Source organism: Balaenoptera physalus (assembly GCF_965194825.1).
Source record: "Balaenoptera physalus genome assembly, chromosome: 2".
Taxonomy (NCBI): domain Eukaryota; kingdom Metazoa; phylum Chordata; class Mammalia; order Artiodactyla; family Balaenopteridae; genus Balaenoptera; species Balaenoptera physalus.
This window is the reverse complement of record NC_138883.1, coordinates 100,799,181-100,826,749: the sequence shown is the minus strand read 5'-3', so window position 1 is coordinate 100,826,749 and position 27,569 is coordinate 100,799,181. Positions and strand designations below refer to the sequence as shown.

The 27,569-nt window shown below is 37.0% G+C and overlaps 2 protein-coding genes and 1 long non-coding RNA gene across 17 annotated transcripts in view; 1 reads left to right on the top strand and 2 right to left on the bottom strand.

Moving 5' to 3' along the window:
• The window catches only part of LOC309654371, a 350,754-nt gene that overhangs the window by 257,938 nt on the left and 65,247 nt on the right, over positions 1-27,569 (bottom strand). The window lies entirely within an intron of this gene.
• The window catches only part of CCPG1 (cell cycle progression 1), a 73,761-nt gene that overhangs the window by 44,080 nt on the left and 2,112 nt on the right, over positions 1-27,569 (top strand). For 4 of the 11 annotated variants that reach the window (XM_082446084.1, XM_082446081.1, XM_082446091.1 and 1 more), the window contains one exon: positions 17-803. In XM_082446084.1, coding sequence (XP_082302210.1) covers positions 17-206 — 190 coding nt within the window. In that variant the 3' untranslated portion in view covers positions 207-803. Of the gene's footprint in view, positions 1-16; positions 804-13,177; positions 13,237-25,116; positions 25,173-26,022; positions 26,109-26,389; positions 26,497-27,569 lie in introns of those variants that run through there. The other 7 variants (XM_082446085.1, XM_082446087.1, XM_082446089.1 and 4 more) reach the window with 7 other exon arrangements.
• Positions 779-27,198, bottom strand: PIGB (phosphatidylinositol glycan anchor biosynthesis class B). Of its 5 annotated transcripts, none has more exons than XM_082446750.1 (12): positions 26,946-27,198; positions 25,145-25,278; positions 24,598-24,717; positions 20,828-20,932; positions 19,081-19,211; positions 16,383-16,523; positions 15,039-15,090; positions 9,313-9,524; positions 8,632-8,696; positions 6,014-6,227; positions 1,605-1,666; positions 779-1,157 (listed from the first exon to the last, which is right to left on the bottom strand). In XM_082446750.1, the coding sequence occupies exons 1-12, from the start codon at positions 27,076-27,078 to the stop codon at positions 1,123-1,125; spliced, it is 1,404 nt and encodes a 467-aa protein (XP_082302876.1). In that variant the 5' UTR covers positions 27,079-27,198; the 3' UTR covers positions 779-1,122. The 5 variants fall into 5 exon arrangements, with proteins under 5 accessions (XP_082302876.1, XP_082302875.1, XP_082302873.1 ...); XM_082446749.1 differs by having other exon boundaries at positions 1,486-1,666; positions 6,014-6,134; positions 26,946-27,197; XM_082446747.1 differs by having other exon boundaries at positions 1,486-1,666; positions 26,946-27,196.

The following is a 27,569-nucleotide window of genomic DNA, read 5'->3' as shown; positions in this document are numbered from 1 at the left end:
TGTTTACTGCTTTCAGTCGACCAGATAAAAAGCAACGTATGGTAAATATTGAAAGCTCCAGGCATCGAAAACAAGAGCAGAAGCACCCTCAGCCACAACCTTATAAAAGGGAAGGTAAATGGCATAAATATGGTCGCACTAATGGAAGACACATGGCAAACCTTGAAATAGAATTGGGGCAATTACCTTTTGATCCTAAATATTGACCATCACGATTAAGTTAAATTAGAAAACTGTAACAGAAACTTGGATGCTTTCTATACTGTTTGGTGTTGAAACTAAGATGAAATTATCAAGATAACAATGTCTTTTTATCATTTCTAAGTATCAGTTTGATGATTTTATATTATTACTCAGAAGCATCAAGCAAAAGCTTACTAACTTGCATTTTCCTGTAGTTTAGCTTTGCTGAATTTTTTTTGGCACTGGAAATGTTCAACTGTAGATTTATTAAGGAAGCCAGGCATGCAACAGATTTTGTGCATGAAATGAGGCTTCCTTTCAGTGTATGAGCTTAAAGCAAGCTCAAATCATACATGACAAAGTGTAATTAACACTGATATTTGTGTTAAATTTCCAGTAGAGCTTGAAAAAAGTACATTGTGATGGAATTTCATCTCTAACATTTTATAATCTTACACTTCTTGTCTTTTTGTGGGTTCAAGAGCCCGTTGACTTGTGAAGAATTTGCTGCCTTATGAGCTTGCTGACTTGTTCTCTTGTGAAATTTCTTGCACATCTGAATATTGTGGAAGAAACAATAAAACTACACCATGAGGAAAACTAAAGGTCTTTATTTAAAATCTGGCATTGCATTATTAATACATGATTTTATATTTTGTGATATTTTTCATATATTTCCTCAGTAGTATATTTGGTAAAGTAGTTCATAGTGGTTTTTTGCTAGTTCCATGAATTTTACCCAGTATTTACTAGCATATTTAAGCAGCATCTGGATATTTCTGCTCAGCAATGTCTATTTCTCTGAGAAAGATCTAAACAAAGTCAGAATTTCATGTTCATGTTTGGTTGAGTTTCCCTTTTAACTTCCGTTCATAGACGTATATGTGACTTCCAGTTCGACTCTCCGGAAAGTGAGTGTGGAAGAATATAGCAGTTCTCTCATACTTGTTTGAAATTAGGAAAGGATTTATTTCCTAGAAGTAAATAAATGTTTAAGTAAATAAAGGCTACATTTTGCTGAGTACCGTTTCGAGAATTTAAGAATGACCTATTTGTTCTTCTGAAACCCTCTTCTTAATAAAACAATGCAATTTCTTAATAAAATAATTAACTCATGGTAAGTAACATATATTCCTTGGTAGTTACAGAACTAGGGGTGATTTGGACTAGGGAAAAGACCAGTTATAAAATATGGGTTGAAAGGGACCATAAAAAAAGTGATGTTGTCTATTTACCTGAGTGTTTGCTAAACCTGAGGTGAAATAAAAATACTGAGTTATACCTTTTTTCATGTTCCCTTACCTCCTCCAAGATGCTGAAGATGATCAAGTGAGTAGGCAGTGTTGAATCATTTTGAAACTCTCTATACAACCACTTTAAGGGATTTAGATAAAATATATCTGCTTCAACAAGATAATCACCTTTTCCAGTCAGGTCTGGGGGACACTGGAGAAATCTCATTGGAAGTGGGTGATGGACATGGCTATAAGAAGAAAGTTACCATTATAGTTACAAGAAGTAAAAAAAAATTTTTTTTCGTGAAAGTTTTCAAATTACTCTTAAGATATGCTCACATAACAAAATGTGAAACCTGAATCTAAACTAGGTTCCAGTTAAGGTGAGGAGGCACACCTTTAATGCAGTTTTCTCAGAAATGGAGAATATGATTCTCACATTGTGTACCTGTGCAGTAACCTCAAGTCCAAACTAAAGAGCACAACTCCATTTCAGGGCGGGAAGTAGGTCAGCAGCTTGTGGGACTCAATAGTCTATAACATTAGTATGCTGTTCCAGGGATGGATGGGGCCTTTGGGACCGGGTATGTTGCTTGTTAATAAGAGAGTAATATCTGGCAAAGTAGAAAACTGGTCATGAACCAGAAAGGATTCTTTTCCTCTTTCTGCTCTGAATCCTTACACAACAAGTTTTTCCTTTTTTTTTTTCTTAAATATTTATATAAGTAAGATTTAGTAATAGAGAGCCACATGGGTTCACTGATCAAAATTCAAATAAGTAATGGTTTTACTGTGGCATAGAAAGACTAGAGTGTATGTAAAAAAGATGGACTGATGAATCATAACAACTTAAGCCAGTTACTTGGGCCATGCAAAAAGCCATGTTTACAACTTTGCCTCAGGAAAATTAATATAGGGACTTCCCTGGTGGCGCAGTGGTTAAGAATCTGCCTGCCAATTTTTCACAGAACTAGAACAAAAAATTTCACAATTTGTATGGAAACACAAAAGACCCCGAATAGCCAAAGCAATCTTGAGAACGAAAAATGGAGCTGGGGGAATCAGGCTCCCTGACTTCAGACTATATTACAAAGCTTCAGTAATCAAGACAGTTTGGTACTGGCACAAAAACAGAAATATAGATCAATGGAACAGGATAGAAAGCCCAGAGATAAACCCACACACATATGGTCACCTTATCTTTGATAAAGGAGGCAAGCATATACAGTGGAGAAAAGACAGCCTCTTCAATAAGTGGTGCTGGGAAAATTGGACAGGTACATGTAAAAGTATGAAATTAGAACACTCCCTGACACCATGCACAAAAATAAACTCAAAATGGATTAAAGACCTAAGTGTAAGGCCAGGCACTATCAAACTCTTAGAGGAAAACATAGGCAGAACACTCTATGACATACATCACAGCAAGATTCTTTTTGACCCAGCTCCCAGAGAAATGGAAATAAGAACACAAATAAACAAATGGGACCTAATGAAACTGAAAAGCTTTTGCACAGCAAAGGAAACCATAAACAAGATGAAAAGACAACCTTCAGAATGGGAGAAAATATTTGCAAATGAAGCAACTGACAAAGGATTAATCTCCAAGATTTACAAGCAGCTCATGCAGCTCAATAACAAAAAAACGAACAACCCAATCCAAAAATGGGCAGAAGACCTAAATAGACATTTCTCCAAAGAAGATATACAGATGGCCTACAGACACATGAAAGAATGCTCAACATCATTAATCATTAGAGAAATGCAAATCAAAACTACAATGAGATATCATCTCACACCGGTCAGAATGGCCATCATCAAAAAATCTAGAAACAATAAATGCTGGAGAGGGTGTGGAGGAAAGGGAACACTCTTGCACTGTTGGTGGGAATGTAAATTGATACAGCCACTATGGAGAACAGTATGGAGGTTCCTTAAAAAACTACAAATAGAACTACCATACGACCCAGCAATCCCACTACTGGGCATATACCCTGAGAAAACCATAGGTCAAAAAGAGTCATGTACCAGAATGTTCATTGCAGCTCTAGTTACAATAGCCAGGACATGGAAGCAACCTAAATGTCCATCGACAGATGAATGGATAAAGAAGATGTGGCACATACATACAATGGAATATTACTCAGCCATAAAAAGAAATGAAATGGAGGTATTTGTAATGAGGTGGATGGAGTTAGAGTCTGTCATACAGAGTGAAGTAAGAAAGAGAAAAACAAATACAGTATGCTAACACATATATACGGAATCTAAGGAAAAAAAAAAAAAAGGCCATGAAGAACCTAGTGGCAAGATGGGAATAAAGACACAGACCTACTAGAGAATGGACTTGAGGCTATGGGGAGGGGGTGAGATGTGACAGGGTAAGAGAGTGTCATGGACATACATACACTACCAAATGTAAAATAGATAGCTAGTGGGAAGCAGCCGCATAGCACAGGGAGATCAGCTTGGTGCTTTGTGACCACCTAGAGGGGTGGGATGGGGAGGGTGGGAGGGAGGGAGATGCAAGAGGGAAGAGAAATGGGAACATATTGTATATGTATAACTGATTCACTTTGTTATAAAGCAGAAGCTAACACACCATTGTAAGGCAATTATACTTCAATCAAGATGTTTAAAAAAAAAAAAATCTGCCTGCCAATGCAGGGGACACGGGTTCCGATCCCTGGTCCACGAAGATCCCACACACTGCGGAGCAACTAAGCCCGTGTGCCACAACTACTGAGCCTGGGCTCTAGAGCCCGCAAGCCACAACTACTGAGCCCACGTGCCACGACTACTGAAACCCGCGCGCCTAGAGCCTGTGCTCCGCGACAAGAGCAGCCACCACAATGAGAAGCCCGCGCACCGCAACGAAGAGTAGCCCCTGCTCTCCACAACTAGAGAAAGCCTGCACGTGGCAATGAAGACCCAACACAGCCAAAAATAAATAAATAAATTTATTTAAAAAAATTAATATAAATAAATGATAGAAGTTTATTTTTATCTATGAAATGCATACAAAATAAATTTACACAAGACCTTAATACTTCATGACTGGGACTTCCCTGGTGGCTCAGTGGTTAAGAATCCACCTGCCAATGCAGGAGACACGGGTTCGATCCCTGGTCCGGGAAGATCCCCCATGCCATGGAGCAACTAAGCCCGTGCTCCACAACTACTGAGCCTGCGCTCTAGAGCCCATGCGCCACAACTACTGAGCCCACGTGCCGCAAATACTGAGCCCACGTGCTACCACTGCTGAAGCCCATGTGCCTAGAGCCCATACTCCGCAACAAGAGAAGCCACCGCACTGAGAAGCCAGCTCGTCACAACTAGAGAAAGCCCGCACGCAGCAACAAAGACCCAACAAAGCCTAAATAAATAAAGTTATTTCAAATACTTCATGACTTTTACAATTTTGAAGATGAAGGTCTTGCTTTAAGGGGAAAGCAGAAACTGAGAAAAAGCTGCCAGCCTTATATTCCAAAGTAGGTATCAGACTTTTTTTTTCTTTTTTTTTTTGTGCTCCGTTGTGCAAGTTGAAAAAATGTAAGACATGAACTAGGTGAACTATACAAAGCCTAAGATATCAACCACTACAACCATGTATGGGAGAGCATCTTGGTACCTCTAGAATTCCTGTTCTCTTCAGTGTTAACACTACTGAGAGCATGGATGGAGAGTGAATGTCCCTCTCTCAGCTCTAGTCTTTTTTATATAGTGTAGGATCCTCAAGTTAAAGGGATACTTGGGGTCTTACATCCATCTAACCTGTGGCTTTTGCTACACATTTCCAAATTGCATATTAATGATTGGCATTAATGATTCAGTTAAGTACAGTATTCCAAAAGTGTTAAATGACCTTAAAATGATATCAAGTTTGATATTAAGTTGACTGAATGTGCACATGGAAAATTAACTTCAGATTGTTTAAAGCCAGATAGGTAAAGAATTTTCTAAAGGAAAGCTGTTTGCTTTGTCCTTTTACCCTTATTGGGCAACTGGTGAAGTAATACAGCTTCCTGAAATACAAGCATAGGGTCAATGATGTCTTTTTAAACATCCTGCATAATTAAAGCAGTTTCAGTGTTATTTCCCAGACACACTTAATCCAAGCATTAGGATGGCATCTAATTGAATTCCCTAATTTTTACAGGCAAGACAGCTGATATCCAAAGAGATTAAATACACTGGTTTAAGACCAGGGCAACAGTCCAACAGTAAATCTGGACTTGAATCCAGTGTTTTGAGATTATTTCAAAATTATGTAAATAATAAGATGTATCACAAAGATTTGTACGGATCAATGATAAGTGAATTTCTTTACTAAGTACCATCAAATAAACCTATATGATATTTTATACTACCTTTAAATAGTATAAAATATCGTATAGGCTTTCGATCAGATTATTTAAATGTAAGTTGTTTTGAAAAAAGTATTAAAGTTAAAAGTTGTGTATGATTTTCATTGACACGAAGAGCAGTTTCAAATTTCTTATAATCATTTGATCGATTAATTTAAATCCAGGAATCCAAAAGGAATTTTAAAGTAGTTTTCATAATAATAGCATATTGTGAACAAATTTTATTACCTATAATAAGGAGTAGAGTGACAAGGCATCATCATAAGTACTGAAGCTGAAGATATATTTGTATTGTTGTAACAGAGTTCTTGAATAGTAGTCATGACATCAAGAGTACCTCGTTGATGAACTAAACCAGTATAGAGGGCAAAGAACATATTTGATAAAAACAGGAAACTTAGAGCTGGTTTCTTCCACAATTTCAGGTTGTTTAGGGAGTATCCTATATAAAGATAGACACATTGAATTGTAACACTGGTAATGTTTTGTTTTCTTATAGCTAAGCAAATATTAACTGCAAATATATTTGTAATCTTTCATGGAAGTGTAGTACAAGCTGTAATGCTGTCATGGGCAAACAAGAAATCAGCAATACCTCATCTTTGTAATTTCTCTGACCATTCACTGTCATTATCCATTATCATCCATGTCTTGACCTTTTTCTAGAAAAAGGAATTGAGGTATAGCGGAAAGATTATGGCTAGGGAATCTAACAGAAACAGATTTGAATTCTAGCTCTGGAATTAGTTTCCCTATCTTCCCTAACAGTACCTTTTTCAAGTATTAGAAAAAAAATGTATGTCCAGTGTCTGTCCTGGTACATAGTTGCTAAATAAATAGGACTTGTATTTATTCCATTTACCTATCACTTTAATCTCCCAAGCACTAGCAATGGATTGTGTACATTACAAGTCTCAGTAATTCTGGAGGAAGTATAACAGAATATCCTCTTAGAAAAATACACCACTAAGCTCCTGGGAGATTTTCAGTGGTCAGTTTATGAGTGGTGGCATGGATCTCTTTCTGGAAGAGAAAGATTTATGTTTTATTATTATTTTTTTCTTTCACTATAGTGTTGGACAATTTGGAGATGCTAAACAATTTTTCTTTTTTAATTTGTAAAAGTAATTCTTGTACGTGGCAAAACAAAACAAAAAAACCACTTTGCTAAGGAAATCTATATTTTCATTTTCCATAGTGAGAAGTCAGTAGATAATGCCAAAAACAGTAACCTTTAAGAGCATTATTAGCATTTTATTTAGAGAGGGAGACAAATAACAAAATAACCACCTAAAAGAGTGTAAGTGATTGCCTCTGAGTATGGTAATGGGAGGGAGGGCAGGGGAACCACTCTTCTTTAAAAATCCTTATCTGACTTTTGAAACAGTGCATGTGCAGTTTTGCTAAAAAGATTAGCATATGGAAAAACAAAGTGGCCTAATCAAAGACCAGCAAGTCTGCACTGGCCACTGTAGTAAAAACAGATTAAGCAGAAACCCAACCCAAGATCCTGCCACTTAAAGACTCACTCTTTTGGAATGGGAATGAGAATTCAGACAACTCAGTCTTTAAAACACTCTGTAAAGACACAGAGCAGAGAAGTGGAATGCTGGAAAAACCAGATTATAAAAATGGAATGAAACCAAGTTCCTAAATTAACCAAACCGAACATGTGCACAGAAATATTTGTCCTCCAGTAGTCTGGCAATGCTCACCTGGGTGAAAAGCAAACAATTATAACTCTAACTCAAGTTACTGTAAAAAAAAAAAAAAAAAAGTTTAAATCTGAATAGTGATTTGTGAACAGATTTGCTCTGCCAAATGGTCCCACTATTCTTAAAACTTGCCAAATAGCTCTTAGATGCTTATATTTTTATTTGTGCCTGCATTTATATTTGAAGTAAGACTATAAATAGGACACTAACTTTGGTTTCAGAACTTTAGATGTTTCCAGTACATAGATGTGTATGTTTGTGTCTAAATTGAAGAGACTACATCTGAGATCTGTAGGAGATAACTTATACTTGGTAAAAGAAGGCTGCTTAACTCAATGGGTTGTTTGGAGGTTTGGTTTTTTTTTTTTTTAAGTAAAAAGTTTGGTACCATTAACTTCCTAGTTTTTCTGAGCCTCCAGGCCCAGTTGATTACTCATTTCTTCCCTCCTTAGTCCAGTGATTTTTTTTTTAGTGATTAATATTTGAAGGAAGCCAACAGTCATTCTGAATTAAACTTGAAGTTAATAAAGTTTCAATTCGTAAATTTTCCAAACCAACCAATGAAAAAATTCATATTTTCCAGAGCCAAGTAATATAAGACTTTTTAGAAGCCATATGTAAAAAACTTACTGAAAAAAACCTAGTGGAAAAATGGAGAAAAGATTAAAAATTAAGTCAGAGGTGTGAATCACTTAAAAAATTGCATATGCATTAGAGTGAGTCTTGAAGGGACAGATGTGTGTAAAGCATTAAAAACTAGTTTCAATATACATTTTTCATTTGTGGAATGTAGAACTTTGTAGTTTAACCATAAACTTAAATTAGCTATTCTAAAATAGACATGTTGTATTACTTTTTAGCGAAAGATTTCTGACAGCCAGAAACACCACCACCAAAATGTGTTACGGATACTGGATCCTTATGTTTTTATCTCACTTTACAGGACACAGGAAAAAAGATATTTAGGCTGCAAAAAGGGAATGCTGCAGTAATATACTCAATTTGTAATTAAGGAGCAATTCTTATTTAGCCTAGTAGAAAATAAATAATATTTTAGAGTTTAATAAGCATTGATTGTCTTAACTGTTTCTTTATAATTGATTTTTTTCTCTATTATACAAAAATACTTACCACAGAACACCATACAAAATGGTAAAACTGGATAGATAAACCTGAATTCTTTGTGGCTCAACATGCTATAGTAAAAAAAGATATTCAAAGAAAATATTATTTTCTTATATTAAATGATGGTTTGAGAAGTTCATGTATTTAAAATGAATGTAATTAACATGATCTGTTTTTGTAATTGCTGAGACTGAATTTCATGCTTTAGGAATCAGTCTCATTCTTTTTTAGTTATTAAGGTGATGATGATGTGTTAAAAGTAATCCTAACATTTGATGTCAATGCGATATTCTAAAGTACAACTGCATTCTAAAAAAAGGATTTCTATTACCAATCCAAGTAAGTTATTTTACTCAAATTTCAAATAAAGGTGCATACATTTTCAAAATATTTCTCTGGTCCTTCAATACTTAAAATTTTGACAGTGTCTGTTTTTTAAAAGCAAATACAATTTGTTCAACCTCTTTAAAAATTGAATGTATCCATATTAAGCAAACTGTATCAGAAGTATTCAGTCTGTCTGAGTACCAGCATAATTATTACATTTTCCATCTGCTAAATAATCCCCACTAACAAATCATAAGAATTAATGCACCTCCAAAAGATAAACAGTTTACCTTTTAAATAATTTAGTTAATTTCTTGGTAACATTTAAAAAGTGAACTATTTGAATAAATAAAATCTTACCTATAAACTAGCAGTGTCCACAGCACAGTCACCAAAAATATCCTATACCTCTTTGGGGCTAGAAGGCAGCCATGAATAAAGAAGGGTAAGTGAGTACCCAGGACAGCTGGAAATCCTTGACTGAAGTACCAGTGCCATGGATGAGAACCATAAAATGATCCCACATTCTGCAGCACGTTAAATTTCAAAAAATTATATTGAACCAGAGTCCACTGGCATCATTGAAGGAAAAAGAAATAGAAATGTGTTAGTGCCAAGTATGAATCTTTGGCATTAGGGAATTTGGCGGAATCATGAAATTAAATCAGAATGAAGTCTAAACACCATACCGTAGTTTACATTAATAATTTTGAATATGACCTCATTCTTTTTTCTTTTTTAATAAAGTTATTTATTTTATTTATTTATTATTTTTGGCTGCGTTGGGTCTTCGTTGCTACTCTACGTTGCGCTGCATGGGCTTCTCACCGCAATGCCTTCTCTTGTTGCAGAACATGGGCTCTAGGCACACGGGCTTCAGTAGTTGTGGCACGCTGGCTCAGTAGTTGTGGAGCCCAGGCTTAGTTGCTCTGTGGCATATGGGATCTTCCCGGACCACAGCTCGAACCCGTGTCCCCTGCATTGGCAGGCGGATTCTTAACCACTGTGCCACCAGGGAAGCCCGAACTCATTCTTCTTTATATATTCTTTTCCATTATGATTTATCATAGGATACTGAATATAGTTCCCTGTGCTATACAATAGAACCTTGTTGTTTATCTATTATCTATATAATAGTTTGCATCTGCTAATCCCAAACTCCCAATCCTTCCCTCCCTATTGGCAACCACAAGTCTGTTCTCTATGTCTGTGAGTCTGTTTCTGTTTTGTAGATAAGCTCATTTGTGCCATACTTTAGATTCCACACATAAGTAATATCATATGGTATTTGTCTTTCTCTTCCTGACTTACTTCACTTAGTATGATAATCTCTAGTTCCATCCATGTTGCTGCAAATGGCATTATTTCATTCCTTTTTATGGCTGAGTAGTATTCCATTGTGTGTGTGTGTGTGTGTGTGTGTGCGCGCACACACACATATATACACACCACATCTTCTTTATCCATTTATCTGCAATGGGCATTTAGGTTGTTTCCATGTTTTGGCTATTGTGAATAGTACTGCTGTGAACATAAGGGTGCCTGTATCTTTTTGGATTAGAGTTTTTCCTGGATATATGCCCAGGAGTGGGACCGCTGGATCATATGGTAATTCTATTTTCAGTTTTCTGAGGAAACTCCATACTGTTTTCCACAGCGGTTGTACCAACTTACATTCCCACCAACAGTGTAGGAGGGTTCCCTTTTCTCCACACCCTCTCCAGCATGTATTGTTTGTGGACTTTCTGATGATGGCCATTCTGACTGGTGTGAGGTGATACCTCATTGAAGTTTTGATTTGCATTTCTCTAATAATTAGCGATGTTGAGCATCCTTTCATGTGCCTGTTGGCCATGGCTTCTTTAGAGAAATGTCTGTTTAGGTCTTCTGCCCATTTTTCAATTGGGTTGTGTGTTTTTTTGTTGTTGAGTTGTATGAGCTGTTTGTATATTTTGGAAATTAAGCCCTTGTCAGTCTCATTGTTTGTAAATATTTTTTCCCATTCTGTAGGTTGTCTTTTCATTTTGTTTATGGTTCCTTTGCTGTGCAGAAGCTTTTAAGTTTGATTAGGTCCCATTTGTTTATTTTTGCTTTTATTTCTGTTGCCTTGGGAGGCTGACCTAAGAAAACATTGGTATGATTTATGTCAGAGAATGCTTTGCCTATGTTCTCTTCTAGGAGTTTTATGGTGTCATGTCTTATATTTAAGTCTTTAAGCCATTTTGAGTTTATTTTTGTGCATAATGTGAGGGTATGTTCTAAACCCATTGATTTACATGCAGCTGTCCAACTTTCCCAGAACCACTTGCTGAAGAGCCTGTCTTTTTCCATTGTATATTTGTGCCTCCTTTGTCAAAGATTAATTGACTGTAGGTGTGTGGGTTTATTTTTGGGCTCTCTGTTCTGGTCCATTGATCCATATATCCGTATTTGTGCCAATACCACACTGTTTTGATTACTGTAGCTTTGTAGTATTGTCTGAAGTCTGGGAGGGTTATGCCTCCTGCTTTGTTCTTTTTCTTAAGGATTGCTTTGGCAATTTGGGGTCTTTTATGGTTCCATATAAATTTTAGGGTTACTTGTTCTAGTTCTGTGAAAAATGTCATGGGTAATTTGATAGGGATCACATTAAATCTGTAGACTGCTTTGGGTAGTATGGCCATTTTAACAATATTAATTCTTCCAATCCAAGAGCATAGGGTATCTTTCCATTTCTTTGAATCGTCTTCGGTTTCCTTTATTAATGTTTTATAGTTCTCAGTGTATAATTCTTTCATCTCTTTGGTCAGGTTTATTCCTAAGTGTTTTATTTTGGGGGGTGCGATTTTGAAAGGTTTTTTTGTGTGTGTGTGTGTGTGTTTAATTTATTTTGGCTGTTTTGGGTCTTCGTTGCTGCATGCGGGCTTTCTCTAGTTGCGGTGAGCAGTGGCTACTCTTCATTGTGGTGCGCGGGCTTCTCATTGTGGTGGCTTCTCTTGTTGCGGAGCACGGGCTCTAGGCACGCGGGCTCAGTAGTTGTGGCTCGTGGGCTCTAGAGCACAGGCTTGGTAGTTGTGGTGCATGGGCTTAGTTGCTCCACGGCATGTGGGATCTTCCCGGAGCAGGGCTTGAACCCATGTCCCCTGCATTGGCAGGCGGACTCTTAACCACTGCGCCACCAGGGAAGTCCCAGGTATTGTTTTTTGACATTCCCTTTCTGATATTTCATTGTTAGTGTAAAGAAATGCAACTGATTTCTGTATGTTAATCTTGTATCCTGCTACCTGCTGAATTCGTTTATCAGTTCTAGTAGTTTTTGTGTGGAGTTTTTAGGGTTTTCTATAGATAGTATCATGTCATCTGCATATAATGACAATTTTACCTCTTCCCTTCCAATTTGGATACCTTTTCTTTTTCTTGTCTGATTGCTCTGGGTAGGACTTCCAATACTGTGTTGAATAGAAGAGGTGAGAGTGGGCATCCTTGTCTTGTTCCAGATTTTAGCGGGAAGGCGTTCAGCTTTTCACCATTGAGTATTATATTGGCTGTGGGTTTGTCATAAATAGCTTTTATTATGTTGAGATATGTTCCCTCTATACCCACTTTGGTAAGAGTTTTTTATCATCAGTGGATGTTGAATTTTGTCAAATGCTTTTTCTGCATCTATTGGGATGATCATGTGGTTTCTGTCTTTTGTTTATGTGGTGTATCACATTGATTTGCATATGTTGAACCATCCTTTTGAACTTGGGATGAATCCCACTTGGTTGTGGTATGATCTTTTTTATGTGTTGTTGGATTTGGTTTGCTAATATTTTGTTGAGAATTTTTGCATCTATATTCATCAAAAATATCGCCCTGTAATTTTCTTTTTTGGTGGTGTCTTTGTCTGGTTTTGGTATCAGGGTGATGATGTCTTCATAGACTATCTTTGGGAGTGTTCCCTCTTCTTCAATTTTTTGGAAGAGTTTGAGAAGGATCAGTATAAGCTCTTCTTTGTATGTTTGGTAGAATTTGCCTGTGAAGCCATCTGGTCCTGGACTTTTGTTTGTAGGAAGTTTTAAAATTACAGATTGTTTCACCTCTAGTGATTGGTCTGTCCAAATTATCTATTTCTTCTTTTTTTTTAAAAATTTTTATTGGAGTATAGTTGCTTTACAATGTTGTGTTAGTTTCTGCTGTACAGCAAAGTGAATCAGCTATACATATACATATATCCTCTTTTTTGGACTTCCTTCCCATTTAGGTCACCACAGAGCACTGAGTAGAGTTCCCTGTGCTATACGGTAGGTCTGTTTCTTCTTGATTCAATTTTGGTGGGCTGAATGTTTCTAGAAATTTGTTCATTTCTTCTAGGTTGTCGAATTTTGTTGGCATGTAATTGTTCAGAGTATTCCCTTATAGTTTTTTGTATTTCTGTGGTATCGGTTGTTATGTCTCCCCTTTCATTTCTAATTCTGTTTATTTGGGTTCTCTCTCTTTTCTTCTTGGTGAGCCTGGCCAGAGGTTTGTCAATCTTGTTTACCCTTTCAAAGAACCAGCTCTTGGTTTTATTGATTTTTTTCCTATATTTTTTAATCTCTATTTTATTTATTTTCTCTCTTAATCTTTATTATTTCCTTCCTTCTGCTGACTTTAGGTTTTGTTTGTTCTTCTTTTTCTAATTCTTTAAAGTGGTATGGTTAAGTTGTTTATTTGAGATTTTTCTTGTTTTTTGAGGAAGGGCTGTATCAGGGTGAACTTCCATCTGAGAACTGCTTCTGCTGCATCCTATAGATTTTGTATAGTTGTGTTTTCATTATCATTTGTAATAACAATGAAATCATTCTTTATTAATTTTTTATGTTCTAAGTATTAATGTGTTTTTTGTTAATTTGTAAAACACTAGCTTCTTGAGATTCAAGAAAGTATGAATAGGGGCTTCCCTGGTGGCGCAGTGGTTGGGAATCTGCCTGCCAATGCGGGGGACATGGGTTCGGGCCCTGGTCTGGGGGGATCCCACGTGCCGCGGAGCGGCTGGGCCCGTGAGCCACGATTGCTGGGCCTGCGCGTCTGGAGCCTGTGCTCCGCAGCGGGAGAGGCCGCGATGACGAGAGGCCCGCGCGCCGCGATGGGGGGTGGCCCCTGCTTGCTGTGGCTGGAGGGGGCCCTCGCATGGAAGCGAGGACCCAACACAGCCATAAATAAAAATAAATAAGTAAATAACTAAACCCAAAAGTTTAAAAAAAAAAAAAAAATTAAAAAAAAAGAAAGTATGAATAAATGTTATGACAGTGTTAAGTTTTACATACAACTGGACATAAAGAATCCTTAAAAATAATTTTTATGAGTATATGTGTTTGGTACCCATATTAAAATTTTTACTGTTCTACCTTATGGCATCAGACATTACCTATTAAGATAAAGCTTTGAAAACATTGCAGTTTGAATTATAGCATAAAGTAGGTAATAACAGCAGCAGCTAACATTAAGGGCTCACTTGTGCCAATGCAGTGTTGTAAGCATTTTACATGTATTATTTCATTTAATCTTCCAACCGTAAGAGACAGGTATCACATTTATTTCCAGATAAGGAAACTGGCAAGAAAGATACACAACTTGTCCAAGGTCTTACAGCTAATAATGAGGGCACTAGGCCTCAGACAGTGGCATCTGATTCCAGAACCCATAAGTGACTTAAAAACAGGGAACTTAAAAACAACCAAAGGCATTACCAATAGTCATAAGATTAAAATGCCAAATCAGATGCTTAAAGAATATTCTGGTTAATTTGAACTCTGAATGATTGAGGTCAATTAAAATCATTTAAAAATTAACCTTTATTGTTACAAAGCTGACAAAAATGTTCAAACCTGACAAAAATGCCTGAAAATGGATTCTTGAACTTCAATTAGGAATATACAATTCTGTTATATAGAAAGCACAGCAAAGTGAACCAAAGGCATATGCTAGTAGTTTTTTTCTAATATATCCCATATCATTAAAAAAATGATTTGCTTATGCTCCCAAATATTCATGGATTAAAAAGTAAGGTTGAGTTTTTAGTGTCATAAATGATTACATTAAAATAGTTTTTTTAAAATAAAAAAAAGCATATTTTTACTTACTTGACCAAAAAAAATACGATCAATTATCAGAGAGAAACTCAAAGTGACAAATCTGAAAAACAAAATAAAAGGGTGATTAACATTCTGAACTTGCTGAAAATCCAACAGTGGCATATGGCTTTGCAAGTGCCCTGCATCAAAAGCCAGTTTAAAAATGCTTTAAAAGTTTTACAAAGTGAATATCATTTTGAAAGATCTTTCATTGAGAGAAGCTGTATTTAATTAAGCAAACTTGTTAAAAGTAACAAACTCTGTATTATCTATTGCTGCATGACAAATTACCCCCAAAATGTGGTAACCAAAAACTGTGAACACTTATTATCTCAGTTTCTGTGGGTCAAGAATCCAGGCGCAGCTTAACTGGGTGTCTCTGACTCAAGGTCTCGTAACTTTTCAGGATATTGACTGGGGCTGTAGTTTCATCTGAAGGCTCTCATGATTTTTCCCTATAGCACTTATTGTCATTTGAGAAACATGTTAATCATATGTTTCTAGCTGTCTCCACCCCCACTAGAATGTATACTTCATGAAGGAATGGACTTTATTTTGTTAAATTGCTGTGTCTCCAGCATCTGGAACGACACCTAGCACATACTAGGATTAAATAAATATTTGCTGAATGAATGCATTACTTCCAAAACAATGCTAATAAATCTGAGAAATGACAACACTGGCAACTTAGCCACCGGATGATTTTGTACTTTTTTAATAGCTACCAAAAATAACCTGTACAGAGTGAATACTAGTATATTAAAAAGATCACTGTTTTAAGAGTCAAAATGCATTCATCCCTTCAATAAATAATTATTTTGGATATTCCACTAGATACCTGGGATAATTCTGATCCTAGGAGCTCAAAATGTAGTTAAGAGGACCTGGGTTTCAATCCCATTTCCATCAGAGCAATCAACCCAGTGACACTGGCTAATTCATTTTTAATTTCACCAAGCCCTCCATTTTCTGTATCACAAAGTAAAAACACCTACATTGCTTAGATCCAAGAATTGTGAAAATCAGGTAATATGTGAACACATATATTATAAAGCCCCATACAAATATGAAGGAATCAAGTATCTCTAAAATGTATTTGAAAAATATTTAAGAAATAAAGCATAGGAAAGTTCTAATTTAGAAAAATTGCCAAGATCCTCATTTAAGCAAATTAAAATACTTTAGAATCACAAATAAAAATATAAAATGTAAAATCGGAAATACTATGTTTCCTTGGTCTGGCAATTCTCATTGACGTTAGAAGATATAACTGACTAAAAGATGTAAAATCTTGTTCATAATTTATAATTTATAGGTTATTAAAATTAATAGATGGATTGTAGCCATACTTACCCTACAGGTAAAAACTGATGTAGAATAAGATCAAGCTTTCTCTGTTCTTGCCAGAAATGTCTGAACAGCAAAGGTATCCACGGAATAACAGCTGTGGGACGAATTATAAAGGCAAGTGCTACCAGGGATGAGTACTTGACACTATAAGCAAGGAAAAGGTATTGTCAAGACAACTAGGAAATGAGTTCAGAAGTTATCTATTTATGCTGTGGTATAACATTTTTTTTAAAAAAATGAGAGCATTTTCCTTTTGGTATAAATAGCTATGTGAACTTGGGGAAGTTACTTAAACTTCTGGCTCTTAATTTTTCTCATCCATAAAGAGAGGTAATATGTAAGGTCTTTTCCAGCTTTAATATTCTAAAATTTTCAAGTAAGAAGTTATTCTGTGTCCTAATGTTTATCTTGTTTACTAAAAGGTATACCAACTTTTAACCATACAACTCTGCCAATTGCTTTCCTGGTGGAAAAATGATCAAGTCTCTCCTAAAGAGATAAAAGAGATAAAAGACAGTCCCCATTTTATAAGGGAAAAAAAAAAAAGCTCCCTTAAAGAAACATTGGGTTTATTTAGGCAATGATGGGCTTCTGGGCACATGTGGTTTTGTTTTGAATGTAAGCTGGTAATTTTGTCCAACTGAAAGATGTGTATATACACCTGATTTTTTTAAAAAAAGCTTACTTATAAAAACCTATATGATCATGGATAGAAATGTGGGTTTTTACTATTAGGACTTCTCTCAATAAAGGGTTGAAGGCGAGCACCTGATAATTTAATCATGAGGACTACAGACAGTGGCAAAATAAAACAACTTTATGGTACCATATATACCTATTAACTAATAAGTAACTATAAAGAAATGTCCAATGTTGGTGAAGATGTAAGAGCAGGGATTTCAAGTTCAAATGCTTACAGAGACCAGATAAGTAATAAAAAATGTGTGATATTGGCTGCATGGGGGCTCTGATATAGTCATGAAGGAATCCTGGCCCAAAATGTTAACAGGCCTTACGTTTTTTTTCAAGAGAAACTAGAAATCCAGATTTTAGGTAAGATCTCCCAATTTAAAAACTTTGTCAAGTAGTTAAAAAACAAAAAACAAACACTGTGTAGGTGAAATAAAACATTTGTGGCTTGGTCTGACTTGCAGACAGCCTAATTGCAAATTCTGCCATAGTGAAACTACCTACCTCACTCCAAATTTTCAGACTTGGATTTCTTACTCCTTTCTGAATATTTCTACATAAATTTCTTACTGGCATTCAAAATCAAACTGTATGAAATAAGCTCCACACCTTTCTCTCAAACCTGTTTACTATCTAGTGTTTAAGTTAATAGTATCACTCAGTTTCTCAGTCTTAAAATTTGGAGTCACCTTAAATAGAAACTTTTCATCCCACACATTCACTGTGTTTCCTCCCCATTCTCATTGCCATCATTTTACATCAAGTCCTCTCACTATTCTAGAATCTTTTCACAGTTGTGTCACTTGTTTGGAATCTTTTCATAGTCTTTTTTTTTTTTAATTTCCCAGAAATATTACTTAATATCATTCATCAGTACTTAACACTTACTTTGTAATAGGCCATGTGCTATATACTATATACTATCCATAGAGTCTCATTTAATTCTTGAGAGCTGTTGTATTATTCTCATTTGATAGAAATCAATGTTTAGATATCCTCATCTATAGGTAACTTAAGTGAATGCCTATTCTTGCAGTCGAGAGTCTAATGCAGAAATGATCTTACTCAATTTGATCCTCCCAAAAACCTTACATATAAGGGAGAGTGGATACTAGATTCCTAAATTTTCTTAACTAGATTCCCAGATTTTCTGGCTTACTCCCTTTCGGTATATCCTAAAATACTGCTACTACAAGAGAATTATTTCTAAACCAGATTATGTCATGCTTCTCGAAAGCCACCAGTGGTAACCTGCTACCTATAAAGTCCAAATTCTGGAGAAAGGCAAAGTTCCATTCTAGCCTCATCCCTCATTCTTCTCTTCTCCCACACATCCTACCACACATTAGCTCCTCTGGACAACCTGCCCAGAATACAATGAAGCCCTTTTATAGCTCTGTGCCTTTTCTCATGTTCCCTTTGCTTGGTATTTTATACCAATTTATATAAACCCAAACCAGGTCCATATGTTTTCTATTTGCCCATCCAGATCTGCTCTTTACTCTTCACCTGCTCAGTGTGCAGGGAGGCTGACCTTTATGGACTATATCAATGGGCTATCTTGCTTTTTGGCTTCTCATTAGTACTGGTTAACAGCAGGGCAGAAGAGTCAGGGTATTTTGTTCACCCTGCTCTTTCCTTGCTATGGTTAAAGGCTGGCTGTGCCCCTCTCCTGTTGGGGTCCTCTCAAAGTTACAGCTCTGGATTTCAGTAACTTTCCTCTCCTTGCTCCTTGGGGCCAAAGGGTAATTGAAACTTCCTGTTGTGACTAGCCCTTGGGTACTATGGTATCCCTTTATTAGCTTTTCCAAACATTGTTTACACCTTTGTTCCCTGGTTTGAGTATATCTCTTTCCTGCTATAATGAATACATCAACTGTGAATTTGTGGTTCTAATAGCCTTCATGAGCATTAGGGGGTCCACTGGACATTGCAATATATTGATAATTTAAGATTTTTCAAAAGCATGCTTTAGAGTTTTGTACATAATTATAACAGTACTGTTACTCACCTGTTCATAAACTTTGAACCTTCCAAAGGATAGTAGAAAAGAGCAATTATAGTGAGAACAGTTTCCATGGTGTTTGTAAGAGTTCTGGTACAGCAATACCACGTGAACCAAGAGCATAACTGGCAAAAAAACTAAGAACAATTATAAGCAAACGTATATGGAGTGGGAAATGGAAAAGCTTAGTATTCTAAGGAAAACAGCAAGCAAGTCTAAATAATGTTAAAAGTGGGCATGCCTAAACATTGTTTTTAAGAAGTTATATCAAGCACATCTATGATACCAGGTCTGTATTTGTTAAAGTTAAGAAGTTTATACTTTCAGGTACATTTTTGTGGCATTGCATTTGATTTAAATCTCACTTCACACTAATAAAAGACATAAAACACAGATTCTTTGATGGTAGAGTTCAGAGAAGATTGAAATTCATAACTAGAGTCTCACAATCAGTATTCCTCAAATTGTCTTATATTACTGACAAATATTTTGACTGATTTTTATTGACCTTGGTTGGAATGTTGTCCTATTTCTTGGTGGAAAATTTAAGACAACGTAAGAGAGAAAAAATCATGACTATCAGGAAACATCATTAAATTTTAATTTGGAAATTGACTAAATTAATAAACCACTTTTTGGTAGAACATGCAAACGGAAGCATCATTCAGTCTACAAAACAAATTCCTTAAAAGAAACTTATTAGTTGGTGCAAGGGTATTAAATGTCGTACCAGCGTCCTATCTCTTCAAATACAGACTTTAAAATATGTTCCCAATTTTTGTGAAGTTAAAGGCTCTTCCTGAGCCAGAAGATCCTAGTGCTGCTACTTTGGAGGAAGGATTTCAAAGGCATTATGCCTTTGCCATTTTAGGTTCAGCCTTCGACAGTGTGTATAAGCACAAATTAAAGAGATTGACTTAATCCTTGAATCAGTTATCAAGGACTCAATCGCTAAAGCAATCTGTGTTTTTAATGCAAATCAACACAGTGCCTGCAGAAATATGTCCTATTAATAATTAATAAATTGTTAATATTCATTAATAAATTAACAATAAATTATATTTCAGAAATGTGTTGGTAAATTGGTTACTTGGAATTTGGAACATATTTGCAAACAGAAACATAAAAAAGGTAGTAAGGTTTCTAAGTTGGCTCATATAAGCTTACTTATGGTTTAAATGGGAAAATCCATTCAAGATTTGAATGGGAGTTTGAGAATCTATCTCCCCACTGTGAAATGAGCCAAATGACAAAAGACAGTCTTCTATACCACATTCTCTCTCTTACAAAGTCCAGCTATTTCCACCATTCTAGCCAGAAGAGAAAGAGTGCATCAGTGAAAAGATATGTCTCAGGTAGCTGGAGGAATAGTGAACAAGGGTTGTAAACAGCTGAGGTGATCTGTGAGGCAGGCAGTGGTTTAGAACTATTCCTACTGAATATTAGGGAAAGTGAGGCAAGGAGTCAGTTCTGAGTCATGGTGCTTCCCCACGGCTGGGTCCTAGGGTTTAGCCTCTCATAGGGTTGGAGGGCATCAGTGGCTTCTGCCACCTAGGGCTCATTCAGAAGGAGAGAGAGAGCATGTCCACTTGCATTTTACTGTTCTTAATTATGGAAGTACCTCTATAAAGTTGTACAAATTATCTTCTGAAACTGTTTTGGGAATCAGTCATATTGACTGACCTGTTCATGTGCTTCATGCTTGTAGGAATGAAGTAACTGACATACAGTTTCTAAAGTGTTTAGGACTTACCACCCATCTTGCCACTTGCTGATTTTCTAGTTGCTTCATTAATGAGTAAAGCCTCAAGTCTGCTATAGCAGACAGAAGTGCTTGGGCAAGTCTAGGAATCCAAATCTTCATTAGTTAAAAAAAGAAAAAGACATTAAAAACATCTGTTGGTTCATACTTTAAAATCATAAGAAATCAACAAGCTGACCCAACTATCAATTGAAAGCCATTCTTAGTTTAAAAAAAGATGTATTATTCCATTCTTCTGCAAAAATAATTTATACCTTAAAAATTACATTAATTTTCATGGAAATACCGAAAGGTAGTTTTCTCATTCTCATTCTCTCTGTAATATATATATATTACAACACTACTAATTTTAAATAGCCAGCAGACCATTTCATTGTGTGAAGGTTCTATTTTAGAAGCACATGTAGTTCTTTTCAGTAGCATAACAGTAGGTAATTTTTTATGAAACATTTACCCTACTGTATGCTAAGTATCATACTAAGTACTTTATGTATATCAGCTAATTCAGTGCTTCTAACAGGTACTGTTTTATAAATGAGAAAACTGAGGCATAGAGAGGTTAAGTAATTTCCCCAAGGCTGCTGAGCTAGTTAGTGTGGAGGTCAAGATTCAAACCCAAGTCTGCCTGACTCCAAAGCTCTTAGCTACTAAGTTATATTGCTCCCCTATCCTGCAATATAGATAATAAAATAATGTTACTTTTTTTTAAAGCTTTAAGTAATCTGTAATTACAGAAACATGGTATCCAGTCAGATGGCACTAAAGAATAAATTTAAGAGAAAAAAGAAAGAGTAAATGTATTATAACTTAATTACAGTTAATGATTCTAATGTTATACATTAGCATCTTTGAGTTTTAAAATGTGTCACAGTTATTATTAACAAATAACACTTGCTGGTAGATCACAATTTTAGTTTGTTCAAAAGATGTGTTTCTAAAAATTTATATGTAAATCTGTATTTTTGTTGAATCAAGCTTCACTAATTTTACATTATAATTAGAGCTGCTTTACTTTCAGTTGTCAGTGGCTTCTAACATTTTCGCTTTACGTCCTTTATCAATAATCTATAAATAAATGTTTAAATTTTAGAGTTAAAGGTACATTGTACTTCATAATTCCACTTAAACTGTGCCCTGTAAAATACAGTAAAAGGCACTTCTGTACTCACCTTCTGTTTGCCCTGCATAAGAATCTATAAGCTTCCTCCTCACCTCCCAGGTATGATAGTACTTCATGTAAAAAGTTAATTTTGCTACAAACTTAATAGGAGCTGAGTGTTGAGGTAGCCACTAAAAGACTAAAAGGATTCTTGTGCACTGAGAGAAGTATAGTATTTATGAAGTTAATGGTCTCACTATATTCTGAGCTAGTTACCCTAGCTTTCAGTATCGTGTTCAGTTTCGAGACCCACATTTTAAGATGGACATTAATAAATTACCAGATGTTTAGAGGACATTATCTGATTATGAGGTTTAGAACTGGAGATATTTATCCTGGATAAATAAAACTTTTTTGAAGGGTTGTCATGTAGAAATCTTGAATTTAAGAGAAGGTAGATTTTAGCTCGACACAAAAATAAGTGGAGTTGTGAATTCCCAGTTATTAGCAGTCTCTCCAGACTTTTAAGATATCATTATTTTCCAGGTTATAAGGACCTGACAAGAATTAAACAGTTACACATGGCTTCTGGAAAATAAAAACTAGGGCGGTGGGGTAAAGGGGAGAAGGACCATGCCAGGGGTAAACCCTGAAGGTGAGGCCTGTGTTGGCGGCTTACCTTTCTACACTCCTGGCTCTTTCAGATCCTCCTCCCTTAAGCTCTAGGAGCCACATGCCCTCGTGCCATCTCCTGACTGTTTAAAGCCCCCACTGTGGTACTCCCACAGGTCTCCCTTCTTATCCCTCTTTCTTCTCACATATTCTAAGCCAGCGCTGTCCAGTAGAAATGCAATGTGAGCCACATACCGAATTTTAAATTTTATAGTAGTCAAATTAAAAAGTAAAAAAAAAAAAAATCTCTAACAGGTAAAATTAATCTTAGTGCTTTTGTTTAACTCATTATATCTAAAATATCATTTCAACATTTAATCTATATAAAAGTTACAGAAATAGTTCACATTCCTATTTTGTTCTAGTTCTTTGACGTCTGGTATGTATTTTACACTAATAGCACTTCTCGATTTGGACTAGCTGCATTTCAAGTCTTCAGTAGCCACAGGTGGCTAGTGGTCACCATATTGGACAGCAGAGCTTTAAGCCATCCCTAGTTCTTTTCACACACCTTATGCAGTTTAGAGAGAAGCTATCTGGAAAGAACACTAGGCTGTAAATAAGTAGACCTAGGATCTAGTTTTAGTTTTTAACATGCTGTGACTTTGGTCTATTTTCTTCATCACCTCTCTGACCCATTCTAGTTTCAAAATTGTATAATCTATAGTTAAAAATAATCAATATGAGAGTATGAATGAATGACTGATAGCATCATAATGGTTCTCTATCTGCTCAAGTTCCAGGTAGGATAGAGGTTTTTTGGGGGGTGGAAGGGTATTGGAGTGGGGTAGGATGGGGACGAGAGGAGGTTTCCTTTAAATCACAAAATGGCCAGGTGGGTCAGCTACAGGTTGAGGGCAGTGGATAGATCGTGGAGGAATAGGAAGTTTTTCTATCTTGAAGACTCCTTCATTCATAATATAACCTACTTTCTGGGATATTATATATATTTGCCCTGTTTCGAGTCTTTATGAATATCCTTCTTGATCTAGAAGCTAGTGGGTAGCCCTGAGAGAAGGAAAGAGAATTCATAGTTCCTAACTTCTACATGTGTTAATGGGAGAAACCCTGCTACTGCTCTCAATTTTCCTTCCCTGTGATATTCCCAAATGAAGCATCAATTTTACCAATATGGTCCTGTTTCTCAATAATGGGTAATCAAATATCGTTGCAAAGGGGAAGGTACAATACAGCCTAAGAAAACCAAAACAAAAACCAAAACTCCAGAACTTCAATGTCTTTCCAGGCTTCAAAAAACCCTTCAGGATTTAGACTGCCTTTGGAATTCTGGGCCAATTCCCTAACAGAAAATGGGGAAGGCCCAAGCTTCTGAGTCCAACTTGATGATAGCTTAAAGATATTGAGAATGAGGTTAGAAAAACTTTTGCACCATTAGTTCTTCTTTTGTATCCTCTCCTGGCAACTGACCCTAGAAATTCATGATCTAGGGATTACAACCCTGCTGACTATTGATGGCTAATTACTACATAGCACAATGATTGTATATATCACTATATTTTTGTCAAATTAATTTTCCTAATTTTTAATTTCAACACTAAATCCTGAGTGGGTTTACATGTATTTAGTCTAGTCTTCATAGGCTCATATAACATGATCTTCTGCTCACAAGTTAAAAAAAGCAAGATACAACACTGCTCTTAAGTGATCCTTTTATGAAGGAAATTTACTTCTAAAATACAAATAATATATAATGTAGTCATTCTGAGAATCTGTATATCTTAACAGGATTGCTCACAGCAGAACACTTTCATGCTCAGTCTTATGTTTTAGCACATATTGAACAGTTACACATCACAGTATGTCTTTGAACCCTGGGCTTCCCAGATGCGGTCTGAGTTTAGCAACAGTAGTCTTTCAAAAACAAACTTCATGATACCAATATTATCATTTAGTTAATATACATTAACCTTAAAAACGGGATGGAATAAATCTGTTAATGACTATTTTGATTACTTTTATTTAAACTTACCAGCAACTGAACACTGTCTTTCCCCAAAAGGTGCAGAATCTTGTATATGCTTGCAAAGATTAAGGGGTAAGTGTAACCCCTCAATCTTTCTGTCCATTCCCAAGTCAAATAACCATAATTAGTATTATTAAGGACTAACGTTAAATAGCACTGAAACAAAACCTCTTTTCAGTTTTATATATAAAACACTTTTATTTTTTGGCAAAGAAGCTTAAAAGCATAGTATTTTACACTGGGTATCTGAAGTAAAAATGCAGTTGGCCAACTAAACTGTTGACTTCTTCAAAGCAGGAATGTATTTTTTACTTCATCTATATCCTCCACATTACTGAACCCTTTGGGAATATATGCTAAAGGCTGAGTCAGGTACACTAACATCAAAGAGAGATAGAGAAGAAATATTAGAGTAAAATAATGGCACACTTTTATAAGTTAAAATTATTTGGAGAAAATATGGAAAATTTATTGAAAATATGTCATGGAGCTGACACAATTCCTAAGATGAATACACATTTCTAGTCCAGAAAAGAAACTACAAAGGATATTTGAAAACCATGTGATGTGCAACTTCAAGAGACTGCCAATATTCATCTGGAACAAAACTTGTCTGGACTAAAAAGCAGTTACATATTCGTAATGCTATGGTAAACAAGACCAGATAAATGTTTTCACCAAGAAAATCTGAAAAAAGAAAACAAAAAAACAACAAAAAAACGAACAAACAGGTAATTGTAGCACAAAAGTCAGGCAAATTCCACTTGGGGAACTAAAATCTGCTGCTCTGGTTGGCCCCTTGCTCAGGCTCTGTTAAAGCAGTGGTGAACTCTGGCCCCTCCACACTACTCTCAAAGCAGACCTGGGCAGAAAGTTAGACAAGGGCCAGAGCCTCACCAATCTTTCTGGCAACTTACTAATATAAAGAGGATATTAAGATACATTTTGAAAAAGATTGGGTTAACTAAGGCCTTAGGCTAATTAGGTTTTCCTATATGTATATCTAATGAAAGAAACCAGCTAACAAATTACTAACATAGGAAGCGACACTTTGTATATGTGCATATACTAGCATATGAAGTGGTCCTCTATACATTTTAAAATCGTCCTTACTGATAACTTTCTATATGCTAGGCACTGAGTTCATTCCTTTACATGCGCTATCTCATTTAGTCCTCAATGCTACGGGGAAAATATCATTAGCCCTATTTTATATATGAGGAAACTGAGGCTCAGAAGTTAAAACTGCCTTCTCCCAAGTCAAACGGTTGTAAATAACTAAACAGGATTCAAAACCGGGTCTGTATGTTGACTCCAAAGCCCTGCTCTTAATCACAAATGGACTGCCTGTAGACTGAATATATTTTTTTTAATGTGAATTTAGTTGCCAACATTTAAAAATCAGGTTTTGCATTAACATCTGTATTGCAGCATATCAAAACTCTTTAAGATCTGGCAACACAGAGCTCAGCTGGGAACAACTGGCTGGTACTGAAATATAGGGTGCTTTGACTTCTTATGTATATAATATTTAGCCTTGCCTGTCTGGCCTCCTGAGGACTTGAGTTTGCAACCTGCCTCTGATCCACTGTGAGTCTTTGCTATCATTCCGGGTTCCTGCCACTCTCCTTCCTTCTTCTCCAGGAACATATTTTAAATGTTTCTCAGACATTGAACTGGTACGTTCAACACCACATACATGCCCCTTCTGAACTTTCATCTTTCAGAAACAAATCTCCCGACTGCACTGTATCTGCTGTCAGAAAACCTTGTTGTTCTTTCCTTTCCTCCTCTTTAGTCCGTGGACTCGGGCAGAAGAAACTGTACTCAGAACTGGCCCTTGAACAACCGCGCTTGGCACATAAAAGGCGCACAATAAATAATGAATGAGGAGCCCATCTTTATAGTAAATACCCCCTCCGACAGATCAAAATCCCACTTGCTGGGATGATTTTTCTCTTGTCAACATTACATCAGGACCAAAGAAAAGGCGGAGGGGGCAGTGAAGAAAAAGCAGTGCGGCGCGGGTCAGACCTGGTCCCACTCCAGGAATCAGCCCCTCCGTAGCTACGAAACCTCGGGAACACTGGGCCAGGGTGGCGACCCCCTCTCTGAAAAGGGGATGGCCACATCATGCCTACTCACTTCACACGGCTGCGGGGAGGACGGCACAAAATAATGCAGAATACACTGCCGCGCAAGCGACAGGGATCGAGAATCCCGTCTCGAGAGCAAAGCGATTTCTTGCCCCCTGCCCACCCCCACCCCCACCCCCCAGCAGATGGAGCGCTCGCTCAGTGTCGGCGATTTCCCGCCACCGCCACTCCGCTCGTCTTCCACACCCACTCACTCACCTCCGCCGCGCCCAGTGCGCTTCTGCTGGCTGAGGTACAAGGTGGACTTTCTCGTTCGCAGCTTCATCTTCTCGTGGGAGCGGTTCTGGAGACCACGGAAAAAGAGGCTGCCGCCGCCGCCGTCTCGCTCCATCCTGCATCTGCTTCGAGGTCTGCTGGGGACAGCCAGCCGCCACCGTCCCCAGCCCTGGGTGGCTGAAGCAGCGCGCGTTGCTCTTCCGCCCACTAAGTTTGGCCTTTGCGAGCGGCCGTCTCCGGCAGGCGCGGAGGTAGCCGGGAAAGGCTAACTTGGTTACGCCCACGCCCGCGGCTGGTCCCTGTGGCGCAGTGCTGCATGTTCAGGCAACGCTTCTGCGCTTCGCCACGGACTCGTCCCTGCTTTCCAGTCTACGTTTCTTTCTCGAGGGATTGTTGCCCACCTTTGGCTTCGTGGTCTCTGCGGCTGGTGGTCCGGAAACTGCTGAAAGGAGCCGGATCTCACCTCTGCGAGGGCAGGCGGGAGGCGGCGCGGAACCAGAGCAGAACGGTTAGAGGTCTCTGAGTGGTAATGATAATAGTAATGATTATTACAAACGGAAGTGTTGGTGTAACATTGCACTGTTTGGGTGATCTCACAATTAGTAT

Coding starts and splice junctions, on each gene's coding strand:
- PIGB (XM_082446747.1), bottom strand. CDS start 27,078: ATGGAGCGAGACGGCGGCGGCGGCAGCCTCTTTTTCCGTGGTCTCCAG. Junction 20,933..24,597: donor AAGACAGTGTTCAGTTGCTG/GTAAGTTTAAAT, acceptor TAACTAATGAAG/ATTTGGATTCCTAGACTTGC. Junction 15,091..16,382: donor CATCAGTTTTTACCTGTAGG/GTAAGTATGGCT, acceptor TTTGTTTTTCAG/ATTTGTCACTTTGAGTTTCT.